Genomic DNA, 13,612 nt, shown 5'->3' with positions numbered 1-13,612 from the left:
AAGCTGGAGCGGGCGCAGGTACTGCAGGAGGGGGCATTAAAGCCTGTAATGAGGAATGCTGAACTGGCGAAGCGCCAGTACTCCTAGGAACTTTTGTTGGTTTAGAAGCCATCTTAGCGCCCGTTTCCATTGCGCACTTTTACTTTCCGCACCATTTACAACTTTTCCTCTCAAAATAAGAGTTAAAGTTCAGATACTTGCTCTTACAGCACTCTCCTGCACAGCTCTGCCTGCTTCCAAGTAAATCCACAGTTAATTATTGATAGCAGGGGTGGTTTCAGCGTCCTGCTCTGCTCCAAAGCCTTGAAGCAGAAGCGTCCCGGAGTCCGGAGCAAACTCAGGCTTCGGGGGAGTTCACACCCTTCAATCACCAGAGTCAAAAGTCTGGCGATCTAGGGGAACTCTACCCCTACCTAAGCGCTCACCCCCTCTCTTCTCCCGAGGAGTGGGTTTCCGAGCCACTAAACAGCTGATCGGTGCTGTTTTTGGCGGCTCTACGGAAAACAATGGGGCTGACGGCCGAAACAGCCGCCATCGAACGGAGCCTTGCCACCCGGAAGTCTCTCCATATGTCTTTTTTTTTATTGAAAAGTTTTACAATACATTTTATCTTTAACAATCCCTCCCCCCTCCCTCCGCCCAACCCTTCCTAACCCTCCCTAACCCTCCCCCCCTTCCCCCCTCCCCCCTCCCCGACTTCCCAGAGCTAAATACAAGGTATAAAAGCAAAAAACAATCATAAACAACCATATGTTAACAACAATAAACTATTAAGTCTATCGCACTCTAGCTCATATGAAATGACTACAAGCAATACTAATATCACATAAAAAAAAGAAAAAAACTTATTCAAATGCTACGTGAAACTTTTTGGTCCCATATTTGTTCTGAATATAATCAATCCACTTTTTCCACTCCATAATATAACGTCGTTGCGAATGATCTTTCAAGTAAGCCGAAATCTTTGCCATTTCCGCCAGGTCAGAAACTTTTAGAGTCCATTCTTCTATAGTCGGCAGTTCCTCCTTCTTCCAATATTGACCTACTAAAAGTCTTGCTGCTGTAATTAAGTTCAACATCAACTTGATGTCTACAACAGTAGTATCTGTAATTATGCCCAATAAGAACAATTGCGGACAAAACTTTATCCTTTTCTTAAATATCTTCTGCATATTCCACCAGATTTTAATCCAAAAAGCTTTAACCTTTTTACAGGTCCACCATATATGAAAATACGTTGCATCTTCGCCACCACATCTCCAACATTTAGGTTGGTAGTTCGGATACATACTTGCAAGCTTTTTAGGATCTAAATGCCACCTATAAAACATTTTGTAAAAGTTCTCTCTTAAGTTTTGAGCTTGTGTAAATTTTACGTTCCTCACCCAGATCTTTTCCCAAGTGTCCATTGTGATAACTTCTTGAATATTCTGAGCCCACTTTATCATACAATCTTTAACAAGTTCTGTTTCTGAGTCAATTTCTATCAATGCAAGATATATCCGTTTGATATGTGCTGGACCCTGATTTCTAATTTGCTTTACCAAATTTTCATCAGTCATTGAGAAACCAATTTTCTGGTCTTCTTTCCACCTGGCCCGTAATTGACCATATTGAAACCAAGTTTGAACAATCTTCTCATCTCGTAAAAGATTATACGGCTTCAAACACCATACGTTCCTCTCCAAACTTAAGATCTCCTTGTACGTAGTCACATCATGTTTGAAGCCAACATTTATGTTTTCTATTGCATGTTTCGGAATTGCCCACAAAGGTATCTTGTAGTTGAGCTTATGTCTATACTTTTTCCAAACTCTCAGCAATGCCTGTCTTAAAATATGCACTTTAAACACATTATCTACCTTCTTATCATACAATAAATATGCATGCCAGCCAAATAACAAGTCGTAGCCCTCAAGATTTAATAATCTCCCTTGTGTCAAATTAATCCAATCACTTATCGCTGACAACGCAGCAGCTTCATAATATAATTTAAAGTTGGGCATTTTAAGACCACCTCTTTCACGCGTATCCTGCATAATCTTAAGTTTAACTCGTGGCCTTTTCCCTGCCCATACAAATTTATTGATACCCCGTTGCCATTCCTCCAAATTTGAATCTTTTTTAAGAATAGGTATCATTTGAAATAAAAATAGAAATTTAGGCAAAACATTCATTTTCACTGCTGCAATTCTTCCCAGTAAAGACAATTGGAATTTTTCCCAACTCTCCAATTCTTTTTGAATTTTACCCCATAGCTTTTCATAATTATTTTTATATAACTTTGCATTTGAGGGTGACAAATACACCCCCAAGTATTTAACCCTTTTAACAATCTCAAATCCAGTTAACCCTTCTAAAAGGGCCTTTTGCGATACTGTCATATTTTTGGCTAATATTTTAGTTTTTTGTACATTAACCTTAAATCCAGAAACCTTCCCATATTGCATTATTATCTCCATCAGGTCCACAACAGAATTTTCTGGCTGGGTCACCGTAACAACCAGACCGTCTGCAAACGCCCTCAGTCTATAATCCTGATCTCTAATTTGAATACCCTTAATTTTTTCCGAATTCCGTATTTTAATCAATAATATCTCCAATGTTAAAACAAATAATAAAGGTGATAACGGACACCCTTGTCTTGTGCCCTTTTCAATATTGCATACTTCAGTCAAACTATTATTTACTAATATTCGGGCAGTTTGTTTTTGATATAATGCCCTAATTGGTTGTAAAAATTTATCCCCAAAATTCATTTTATCTAAAACTTTCATCAAAAATTGCCAATCCAGTTGATCAAAAGCTTTTTCAGCATCTAAAAAGATCAACGCTGCAGGGATCTGGTTGTTCCTTTCCAAAAATTCCACCAAGTCTACTATATGCCTCACATTATTTTTCATTTGTCTACCACTAATGAACCCAGTTTGGTCCCCATGAATCATCTGTTGCAAAACCCTCATCAATCTGTTAGCTAAAACCTTAGCAAATATCTTGTAGTCCGTATTCAAAAGTGATATTGGTCTGTAATTTCTTACTTGAGTAACATCCTGATCTTCCTTCGGAATCAGGGAAATAAAAGCAGTTCTCCAAGACGGAGGCACCCTTCCTCCCCTTTGAATTGTCTGAAACAATTCCCTTAATGGCTTTATCACCTCCGATTGTAGATTTTTGTAATACACCGCAGTCAGTCCATCCGTGCCTGGCGCTTTATCCACCTTCAATTGCTTAATTGCTAAAAGAATTTCTTCTTCTGTTATCAATTGATTAATCTCTTCCTTTTGTTCTTGTGTAAGAACCGGGATGTTGGCATTCTTCAAATATACGTCAATATCTACTTCATTGATCTTATCTTTAGCATATAGTTTGGAATAAAAGTCCACAAAGGCTTCCTTAATAAGGTCCTGTTGATACACAACCTTACCTTTATATTCTATTTTATCTATGTTAGAAGCCCTTTGCTTTTTCCTTAACCTGTAGGCTAACCATCTACCTGGTTTATTGGCATTGCAAAAAGTGTTATGCCTAGCAAACCGTAAGTTAATTGCCACCTGATCAGCCATCAACTTATCAAATTGTCCTCTTAAATTAATAACCTCTTTGATCTTCACATCCGATGGTTTCAAAATTAGGGCCTTTTCTTTTTCCCTAATTTCATTCTCCAATTCTTTCCTCCTAACTTCCAAGTTACGTCTGTATTTATTGTTCATATATATTAACACCCCTCTCATATAAGCTTTACTAGCGTCCCAAACCATGTCCATAGAAGTATCCTTGTTCATATTAATTTCAAAAAAGTCCTTCATCTGTTTTTTACATTCTTCCACGTTACTCTGATTTCTAAACAAGTTCTCATTTAAGCGCCAAGAGCGCCTATATTATCCTTATTAATCTCTAGCCAGACTGGACTATGGTCAGATATAGTTCTTGGACAAATCTTTATCTTCCTAATCCTAGAAAAAAAATCATTAGTCAGTAATATAAAATCAATCCTGGAAAAAGTTTGGTGTCTGTCAGAAAAAAAAGTGTAATCCTTTTCATGTAGATGTATTTCTCTCCAAATGTCTCACAATTCCAAATCATCCTTCATTTCAAAAAAAGATTTAGGCAATCTAGCGTGGCTCGGAGCATGTTTAAAAGAACCACACTTGTCCAGTTGTACATCCAAGACGCCGTTCCAATCTCCCATAAAAATAAAAGATTTATAATCCAACTGAGTAATCTTACTGTGTAATGAACTATAAAAGTCAGCTTGTTGTTGATTAGGAGCATACAGTCCAACCAAAAGCGTTTTTTTGCGTTCTAACAGCAAATCTATCATATGTCTTGAATACAAATTTCTTCTGCCATTTTAGAAAAGGCTTTAGGTCAGGGTAGACAAACTAAAACACTCAAAGAGCCATTTGGACCCATTTCCCACCGAAAAGAAAACATTGGGAGCCACAATACCCTTTTGACATCTAAAATGAAGATAACCCTGCATATATTGTTTTTTACCTTTATGCTATATATAAAAAAACTAGTGTACTGCATTTATGAAATCAATGAACTGCTACAAAGAAAACAAATTTTTATTCCTGCATGCAACAAAAGCATTTTTAACTGCAAAAAAAAAAGACACTGGGTCAAAGGTTACTTTCAAATAAAATACTCAAATATCTATTTGAGTCCTCGTATTTATGAAATAAAAAGTCGGTGCAAACTATAAAAACTACAAACAGAAAAATAGAAAAGAAAAAAATTGTGTTTGGGGGGGAAAGGACAGGAGAAAGAGGGGAAAAAAACCCTTTCTCCTTCATCCCAACAGGTAAAAACAATTTTAGTAGCTTATCTACCATCTTTAAATACAGCATAATTATCACCATACCTCACCTCTTAATTAAAAAAAACATTAAAATATTTCATTAAACGTTCTTTACTAAAAGTCCAGTAAGGACAACCACATATATTCATGTTTTCTGTTTCCCTCTCTTTCTCCCTCCCTCTCTTTCCCTCTCCCTCCCTCCCTCTCTCCCTCCCTTCTTTTCTCTCTCCCTCTCTCTCCCTTCCTCTCTCTTTCTGCCCTTGATCTGCCAGTCCTCTTCCCCCACTCAGTGTGTTTGTGTGTGTGTGAGAGAGAGAGAGAGACAGAGGCACTTGCGCTTCTCCCTCCCTCCCTCTTCCTGTCTTTCTCTCCCTCTCTCCCCCCCCCCTCTTCCTTTCTCTGATCTTCTGCTCACCTGGCAAGCTGGCTTCACAATGTTCTGGACAAGCTGACACACATTCTTATTGGGCTAGCTCTCCTGCCCTTGAGAGCTGCTGCTTTTTGCTGCTTCCTGTTTCCTGCTTCCTATGGAGATGCAGCAAAGGCAGGAGCCCCGCCCAATAAGCTTGTAGGCTTCTCGGTGGATAGCATGAGTTACACACACACACACATAGAGAGAAGGGAAGCGCAAGTGCCTCTCTCTGTCTCTGCAAACTGGGAGCCACAGGAGAAGGCTGAAAGAGCCGCATGCAGCTCCAGAGCTGTGGGTTGCCGACCCGTGCTTTAGGTAATATATTTCTTCCTTACTTCCCTGTTTTAATACTTTTATAGTCCAAGATTCCATCAGCTATAGCATTAAAGTCTCCCATTATACAAAAATTTTGGTATTCCAATTCTAATATTTTTTAATGTAATTTTTGATAAAATTCTTCTTATTTATCATTTGGTGCATATATTGCTACCATCAGTATCTGTTTTTGTTCCATCATTATTTCCACCATTAATATTCTTCCCTCTTCATCTGCATAAATTTGTTTAGGGTTCATTGTTTAATATATAAAGCTATTCCTCTTGTGCTAATGCAAAATGGAATTTGCCCATTTTCAGTTGCTCTAACAATTTACAGTGTTGTCTCTTAATATGTGTTTCTTGGCGGCAAATTATATCTTTAGTTTTTTTGTAGCAGTGTAAAAAAATTTCTTTTCGAGGTGAAGTTCAGTCCGTTTATATTCATTGAAAAGATCCCATTTTCCTTCTCCCATCTCTTTCAATTATATCTAGGTCTTAATCTTCTAGTCGATCTTCTCTGTTTCTGTTCTCTTGGTCTTGCCCCTTTTGTATATGTATTTTTAGTTTCTTCTTCTCTTGGCTTGGCTGCTCCTTCTGTTACTGTCTCTTCCTGTCTCTTTATTTCTTTCATTGTACCAGATTCAAAACCACCCCCTTCCATAAACGCTTTATGGTTGTCATAAAATTCCATTGCTTTGTGTGGCATATCCACAGAGCCTTGGTGGAGCAGTGGGCTAATGCCTCCTTAAGTAACACCAGCTGCCTGCAATTAGTGCAGGTTCGCATCCCACCAGGCTCAAGGTTGACTCAGCCTTCCATCCTTCCGAGGTAGGTAAAATGAGGACCCAGATTGTTGGAGGCAATAAGCTGACTTTGTAATAATGCCGCTTGGGGTGTGTGTGAAAGCCCTAATAAGCAGGCATATACATAGAATGAAGGCTACTGCTAAGCTTGTAAGCCGCCCTGAGTCTTCGGAGAAGGGCGGGATATAAATGCAATTAAAATAAATAAATAAATAAATAAATAAATATCCAGTCTATATCTTTTCATATCCCAATAAACTAAAATCCCTTCTGGGATCAGCCATCTAAAGTTGACTCCTTTTTCAATTAATTTTCTGGTTAAGAATTGATATTGTCTTTGGGACTCTCTTATTCTCCTAGGGATCCATTTGAGAACTACAATTTCTTTTTCTTTATATTTCAGAGGGTCATCTCTCACTCTTCTCAGGATCTCATCTCTTATAGATCTCTTGAGAAATCTAACATGTACTTCTCTAGAAACTTTATTTCTTCTCACATAGTTTGAGTTAACTCAAACTCAAATATACCATTTGAGCCAATTCTCCTTATATTTCCTGTTTTCTGATTTCTAATGCCTCACCCAGTAATTCCCTTATCAGGTCTACAAAGTCTTCTTCCTTGTCTTCCATTATGTTTTGAAATCTTAAAAAGTAAGAGGCCTTTTCCATTTCCATGACTGCTATTGAATCTTCTAATTCTCTATTTATTTGCATCAGTTTCTGATTTTCATCTTTTAATTCTTCTAATTTTTGGTCGACCGCTGTTGATTTATCTTTTATTTTTTGAATCCTTTGTTCATTTTTTGTGACCATCTGCTTAAAATTTTCAAATTGAGAGTCCATATTATTAATTTTTTGGTTCATTTTTTTTCAAGGTCAGTTTTTGTCTCCTCATGGTTTTTTACTGTAGCTGCCATATGGATGACAATTGCCTCTTGAATTGCTTGTAATGTCGGTTGTGTCTCTTTCTGGAAATTATTAGCCTTTTCTTGTTGAACCATTGTATTAATTGATCTCTGATAAACTGTACTTGCAAAAGAGGGGGCAGAGGTTACTTTTTTTGCCAGCTTTAGTTAAATTAGGGAAACTCATTTTGTTCCTCGCCCTCAACTCTTTTAATCATACTTTATAATCCACCAAGAAAATTCAAAGTTGAAAGTCAAATCAAAAAATTTGTAATCCAATAAGCTCCAATCAAATAGGAGAAATAAAAAAAATCACTCTTTCTCTAAACAGCTTGTAAGATTCCAGGTCAAGCTATATTTGTAATCCAAGGAAGTCAGATGACTTCAAAAAATTTGTATTTTTAATTATCATCCATCCTGTAGAGAAAAGCAAGCCAAAGAGATTCTCTTTTTCCAGCCACAATCTCCAGGACTATTTCAAGGACATCAAAGAGTTTAGTCTGTAAGCAATGTCTGGGTGTCTAGCCAAGTTCTGACTCTCCAGCCACAATATCCAGATAAAGTTAGCAGGCAAGGCAAAGTGTAGTTCTCCATTTTGCCACTAGATGTCATTAGGTGGCCATTTAATAATAATAATAATAATAATAATAATAATAATAATAATAATAATAATAATAATAATAATAATAATAATAATAATAATAATAATTAATTTCTATACCGCCCTTCTCCCGAAGGACTCAGGGCGGTGTACAGGGCAATACAATAAAATACAACATACAAAAATTAAAAAATATTAAATATTACAGTATTTTTCCAACCAAGCTTTACGAAGTTAACAAAGTTATAGTCTGATGCTTCCCAATAAAAAAGAACAGGTTTTTTAGTTGTAGAGAGATAAGGAAGATAATATCTCCCAGAGCAGCGCTTTGCTATTGCTTGGTTATAGTCGTTGGTCTCCCGGTGGTCAGCAGCTTCTGGCTGGCAGCATGGATGCGGTCAGGCCTTTCTTCCTGGTCCAGGGCCTTCCTTGGATTTACAAGGGTTTGCCCTTTGGCCCGTTACCTCTATGCGATGATTTTTGGTCTTTTCAGACCCCCAGCAACCAGAATTTGGGCATGGGAAATGGAGCCCTGTTTCCCCATGTGTGTGTTGCCACAGCGTCACAACCAGGAAGCCCAAAGTACCTGAATTTTTATCACATGACCATGAGGATGCTGTAATGGTTGTAAGTGTGAAAAATGGTCATAAATCACATTTTTCAATGCCATTTTACTTTGAATGGTCACTAAATGAACTGTTGTAAGTTGAGTACTGTACACTACAGCAGGACTTTCTTTAACACATGATTGACTTTAGGTGAACAATAAAGTGGTAGGTCTCTTTACTGATAACACAGAAGTATCTGATTGTTTACCAAACTATGCCTGAAATTTGTTAGATATAGCACTTATCTTTGTATAAGCTAAATACAGCAAAAGAAAAGTGGCACATTACATTTATTCCCATATTAAGTAATATAAATGCTCCTTACCAGATTTGCTTATACTGTTTGCTTATACTATTCAGTCTTATAAACCAATTCATTTACTAAACAGATTCAAAATTTATACAAATTGGTAGCCAATTAAAATAATATGTTTAAAACAGTCTAGACTTATTCCTAAAGGACATCTTATTCCAATTTTCAGATCGTTAAATATAATTTTATAAAACTCCAAATACTTCCTCACAATATATTACTAAGGAGATGGGGAAGGGGGAAGAAAGAGAGAGGCTGCTTATGAAAATATACATACAAACATATTTGATTCAGTTTCATTATCATTTTAAAGGGTTAAATTTAGTCTCAGTTCTACGCATTGATGCATATATCAAAACATGAAAGTTAATGAAGAATGCTTCCTAAATGTTTTTGTTGACGATATGATCTTGGCCATAGTTAATATTGTACAAACTGTACTTTTTTTTTAAAGAAAAATATCATTTGTAGTCAGAGTGGCCTATAAGTCCAGTAAATAAATAAAACTTTTCAGTTTTACACTGGCGTCAGCATTATGTGTTAATTATGAGAAATCAGAATTACTGAATGTTCATAAATTAATGAATGTTCATAAATTAAACTAATATTCATTAGTTTTGTGAAAACTAATGAATATTCCTCAAATTTAGAAGATTAAGAATATATAAAAATTTAAATATTTTTTTAGAAGAAAACTATATTCTAGTGTGGAAAGATTCTACAAGGATTTGACTTGATAGGAGAAAGGTTCATTTAATACAAAGGATAAAATAGCTGGAATTAAAATTCCAGATGTGATACATTCTTAATTTTATAATAAGTGTAGGATTAAATTAAATATTAGAATTTAAAAGCTCCTGCAAAAATGAAAAATAGAATAACATAAAAATATATACCTTCTGAAGATATTGTATAGAAAGTACAAATATATATATATATATTAGTGCCTTTGAAAACAGGAAATTTTTTGTCACTTAGCTGTTGCATGCTTAGTTTGTCCTAATCTGCTTCTATTATCCTTATTGCTGAATTACAGCTCTGATTTATGTACATTTTGATGTATGCCGATGGTTCACATGGTGTGGTAGGATGGAGGGTTTGTTGTCACTGTGTGTTGGGGGGAGAGAGCACGGGGGGAGGCTCAGCTAATCTCAATGTACACATGTTGTACTTTGACAATAAAGGTTTATTATTATTATTATTGTCACTGTCAGAATCCATTTATATTTCATTTCTGACTTTCTCCCAAATCTCATCTTCCCCTGGATTCTGCCATTCCCAAAGGGGAAAGGGAACAGGCATGGGGCTTTATGGCTTTCACTTTCTCCCTTAAATGCAACCTTTGTATATTCCGCCTGTGTGCTATCCATCACAATATAACCAATTGCTTTCTCGCTAGGCATTCCCTTTCAACTTACGGGCAACTAGGAAAGAGGGTGGGAAAGGGAGAAATGCAACCCTCTGGGATCTGATTTGTTTCTCTGAATGAAGTGTGAGGAGGGTGGAAATGATCCTGCTGCAGTCCTATTATCTCTCCTTTCCCACGATGGGCTTACTACCTGGAACTTGGCTGATCTGGAACTGACTGAATGAACTGTGGGGTGGGGTTTGCTTGGGGACACTTTAAAAATATTGATCTGTGAGGGAATTCCTAGATCCTGTCTATTATGCCTGCTATCTCCTATTTCTTAGTAAAAGTTCCTACTTGGAAAATCTTGTCTCCAAGAGTTTCTTAGGATGTGGGCTGAGGTGGGTTCTGACAGTCACTTTGAATGTTCACCAATCGGCATACATCAAAATGTAATTTCATAGCATACAGCTCTCAAAGGGTCACCACCTCCAATGTACACTCGTTTTTGGCCAGCTCAAGTTTCAGAATGTCCATTTTAGTCTCTAGGGAGCGAACGATTGCAAACAGGACAGATGGAAATGGAGCTCCATGTGGATTAGCCCTCAAATTAGCTTGTATTCCTGCATAACAACATTTCCTTTTATTGATTCTGTCTCTTCCACCTTTTCCTTAAAGGGGCCTCTCTTCTTTTCGCCCCTGGAGCACGCTGCTGCTGCCTCCAACTCCTCCAAAGCCTCTCTCCCTTCCTCTGGGCCTGCTGACAGCCTCATCCAGTTTCTTTGCTCCATAAGCCCGGGGATCACTCCTTGTCTGCCTCCTTTGGAAACAGCCCTGAATTACAATAGAATCCATCACTGTGTCAGCAGTGAGATCTTGCTGCTGGCAGAACAATTTCAAACAGCACAAACGATTTAACAATCTCACCAACAGTTCCAAAACAGTTAAAAACTTGCCATACCAGCAAAGATTGTTGGTCGTATGTTACCTTAGTCCCACCACATTGCTCAAACACATTAAAACCTTCCTGATCATGTGGCCTTTATCCCTTATATAGTTTTCACCTTCGAGACCCAATGCAGCCACAACCGATTCAGGTGTCGCCATCTTAGAAACTAAGGAGACTAGCACAAATGAAGTTTCCAAATACTATAAGGGGAATTATTTAAATGTTAATAGAATTAATTAATTGTATAGTAAGACAATTATAGAGTTGTCTATAATATTTTCCTATTTTTCTTCCCTGAAGGTATTTATTGTACTGGAAGAAAAGACTAAGAGAACAGCCTATTGCTGACTTCTGTTGTATAATAAGGACAAACTCTAAAGCAGCTTTAGGTAAGTGAGTTTTGTAATAGAAACTTTGTAGGCCTGGTATGAAAGTTCCCCATTTTTACTAATCACCGTGACACATTTTTACTTTGTATTTAATTACCTTACATGAAAAAACACCCATTTGAGGATTTATGTTCCATGAATCCTTTGATTTATATTAAATACCGTATATACTTGAGTATAAGCCGAATTTTTCAGCCCACTTTTTGGGCTGAAAAATTCCACTTCGGCTTATACTCCAGTCAACAAAAAAACTTACCGAGGACTTGTGCGCGGCCGAGGCTTTGGTGCTTCCGGGATCGCCCGCACCTCTCCCAAGCCACCGCCGTCCGAGACCTGCCGAAGTTTGGGGAGGTTTGGGGAGGTGCGCGCGCACCTCCCCAAACTCCGCGCCTTGCCTGCCTGCTTCTTTCCGCAGCGGAAAGAAGCAGGCAGGCAGGGCGCGGAGGAACGGAGACTTGCCGACGTTTGGGGAGGTTTGGGCGCCTCCCCAAACCTCGGCAGGTCTCCGTTCCTCCGCGCAGACCTGCCGACGTTTGGGGAGGTTTGGGCGCCTCCCCAAACCTCCCCAAACCTCGGCAGGTCTCCGTTCCTCCTGCCGACCTTTGGGGAGGTTTGGGCGCCTCCCCAAACCTCCCCAAACCTCGGCAGGTCTCCGTTCCTCCTGCCGACCTTTGGGGAGGTTTGGGCGCCTCCCCAAACCTCGGCAGGTCTCCGTTCCTCCTGCCGACCTTTGGGGAGGTTTGGGCGCCTCCCCAAACCTCCCCAGGTCTCCGTTCCTCCTGCCGACCTTTGGGGAGGTTTGGGCGCCTCCCCAAACCTCGGCAGGTCTCCGTTCCTCCTGCCGACCTTTGGGGAGGTTTGGGCGCCTCCCCAAACCTCCCCAAACCTCGGCAGGTCTCCGTTCCTCCTGCCGACCTTTGGGGAGGTTTGGGCGCCTCCCCAAACCTCCCCAAACCTCGGCAGGTCTCCGTTCCTCCTGCCGACCTTTGGGGAGGTTTGGGCGCCTCCCCAAACCTCGGCAGGTCTCCGTTCCTCCGCCGTCCCCAAACCTCGGCAGGTCTCCGTTCCTGTTTGGGGAGGTTTGGGCGCCTCCCCAAACCTCCCCAAACCTCGGCAGGTCTCCGTTCCTCCGCGCAGACCTGCCGACGTTTGGGGAGGTTTGGGCGCCTCCCCAAACCTCCCCAAACCTCGGCAGGTCTCCGTTCCTGTTTGGGGAGGTTTGGGCGCCTCCCCAAACCTCCCCAAACCTCGGCAGGTCTCCGTTCCTCCGCGCAGACCTGCCGACCTTTGGGGAGGTTTGGGCGCCTCCCCAAACGTCCCCAAACCTCGGCAGGTCTCCGTTCCTGTTTGGGGAGGTTTGGGCGCCTCCCCAAACCTCCCCAAACCTCGGCAGGTCTCCGTTCCTCCGTGCAGACCTGCCGACCTTTGGGGAGGTTTGGGCGCCTCCCCAAACGTCCCCAAACCTCGGCAGGTCTCCGTTCCTGTTTGGGGAGGTTTGGGCGCCTCCCCAAACCTCCCCAAACCTCGGCAGGTCTCCGTTCCTCCGTGCAGACCTGCCGACCTTTGGGGAGGTTTGGGCGCCTCCCCAAACGTCCCCAAACCTCGGCAGGTCTCCGTTCCTGTTTGGGGAGGTTTGGGCGCCTCCCCAAACCTTCCCAAACCTCGGCAGGTCTCCGTTCCTCCGCGCAGACCTGCCGACCTTTGGGGAGGTTTGGGCGCCTCCCCAAACCTCCCCAAACCTCGGCAGGTCTCCGTTCCTGTTTGGGGAGGTTTGGGCGCCTCCCCAAACCTCGGCAGGTCTCCGTTCCTCCGCGCAGACCTGCCGACCTTTGGGGAGGTTTGGGCGCCTCCCCAAACGTCCCCAAACCTCGGCAGGTCTCCGTTCCTGTTTGGGGAGGTTTGGGCGCCTCCCCAAACCTCCCCAAACCTCGGCAGGTCTCCGTTCCTCCGCGCAGACCTGCCGACCTTTGGGGAGGTTTGGGCGCCTCCCCAAACGTCCCCAAACCTCGGCAGGTCTCCGTTCCTGTTTGGGGAGGTTTGGGCGCCTCCCCAAACCTCCCCAAACCTCGGCAGGTCTGCGCGGAGGAACGGAGACCTGGGGAGGTTTGGGGAGGCGCCCAAACCTCCCCAAACAGGAACGGAGACCTGCCGAGGTTTGGGGAGG

The 13,612-nt window shown here is 41.0% G+C and overlaps 1 protein-coding gene across 4 annotated transcripts in view; it reads left to right on the top strand.

The window, feature by feature from the left end:
- The window catches only part of ZNF277 (zinc finger protein 277), a 146,428-nt gene that overhangs the window by 60,875 nt on the left and 71,941 nt on the right, over positions 1–13,612 (top strand). For all 4 annotated transcript variants that reach the window (XM_081331106.1, XM_081331107.1, XM_081331105.1 and 1 more), the window contains one exon: positions 11,360–11,448. In XM_081331106.1, coding sequence (XP_081187232.1) covers positions 11,360–11,448 — 89 coding nt within the window. The remainder of the gene's footprint in view (positions 1–11,359; positions 11,449–13,612) is intronic.

This window comes from Vipera berus, assembly GCF_964194415.1.
Source record: "Vipera berus genome assembly, chromosome: 6".
NCBI classification, from domain to species: domain Eukaryota; kingdom Metazoa; phylum Chordata; class Lepidosauria; order Squamata; family Viperidae; genus Vipera; species Vipera berus.
The sequence above is the reverse complement of the archived record's forward strand: the minus strand, read 5'-3'. Positions and strand labels throughout refer to the sequence as shown.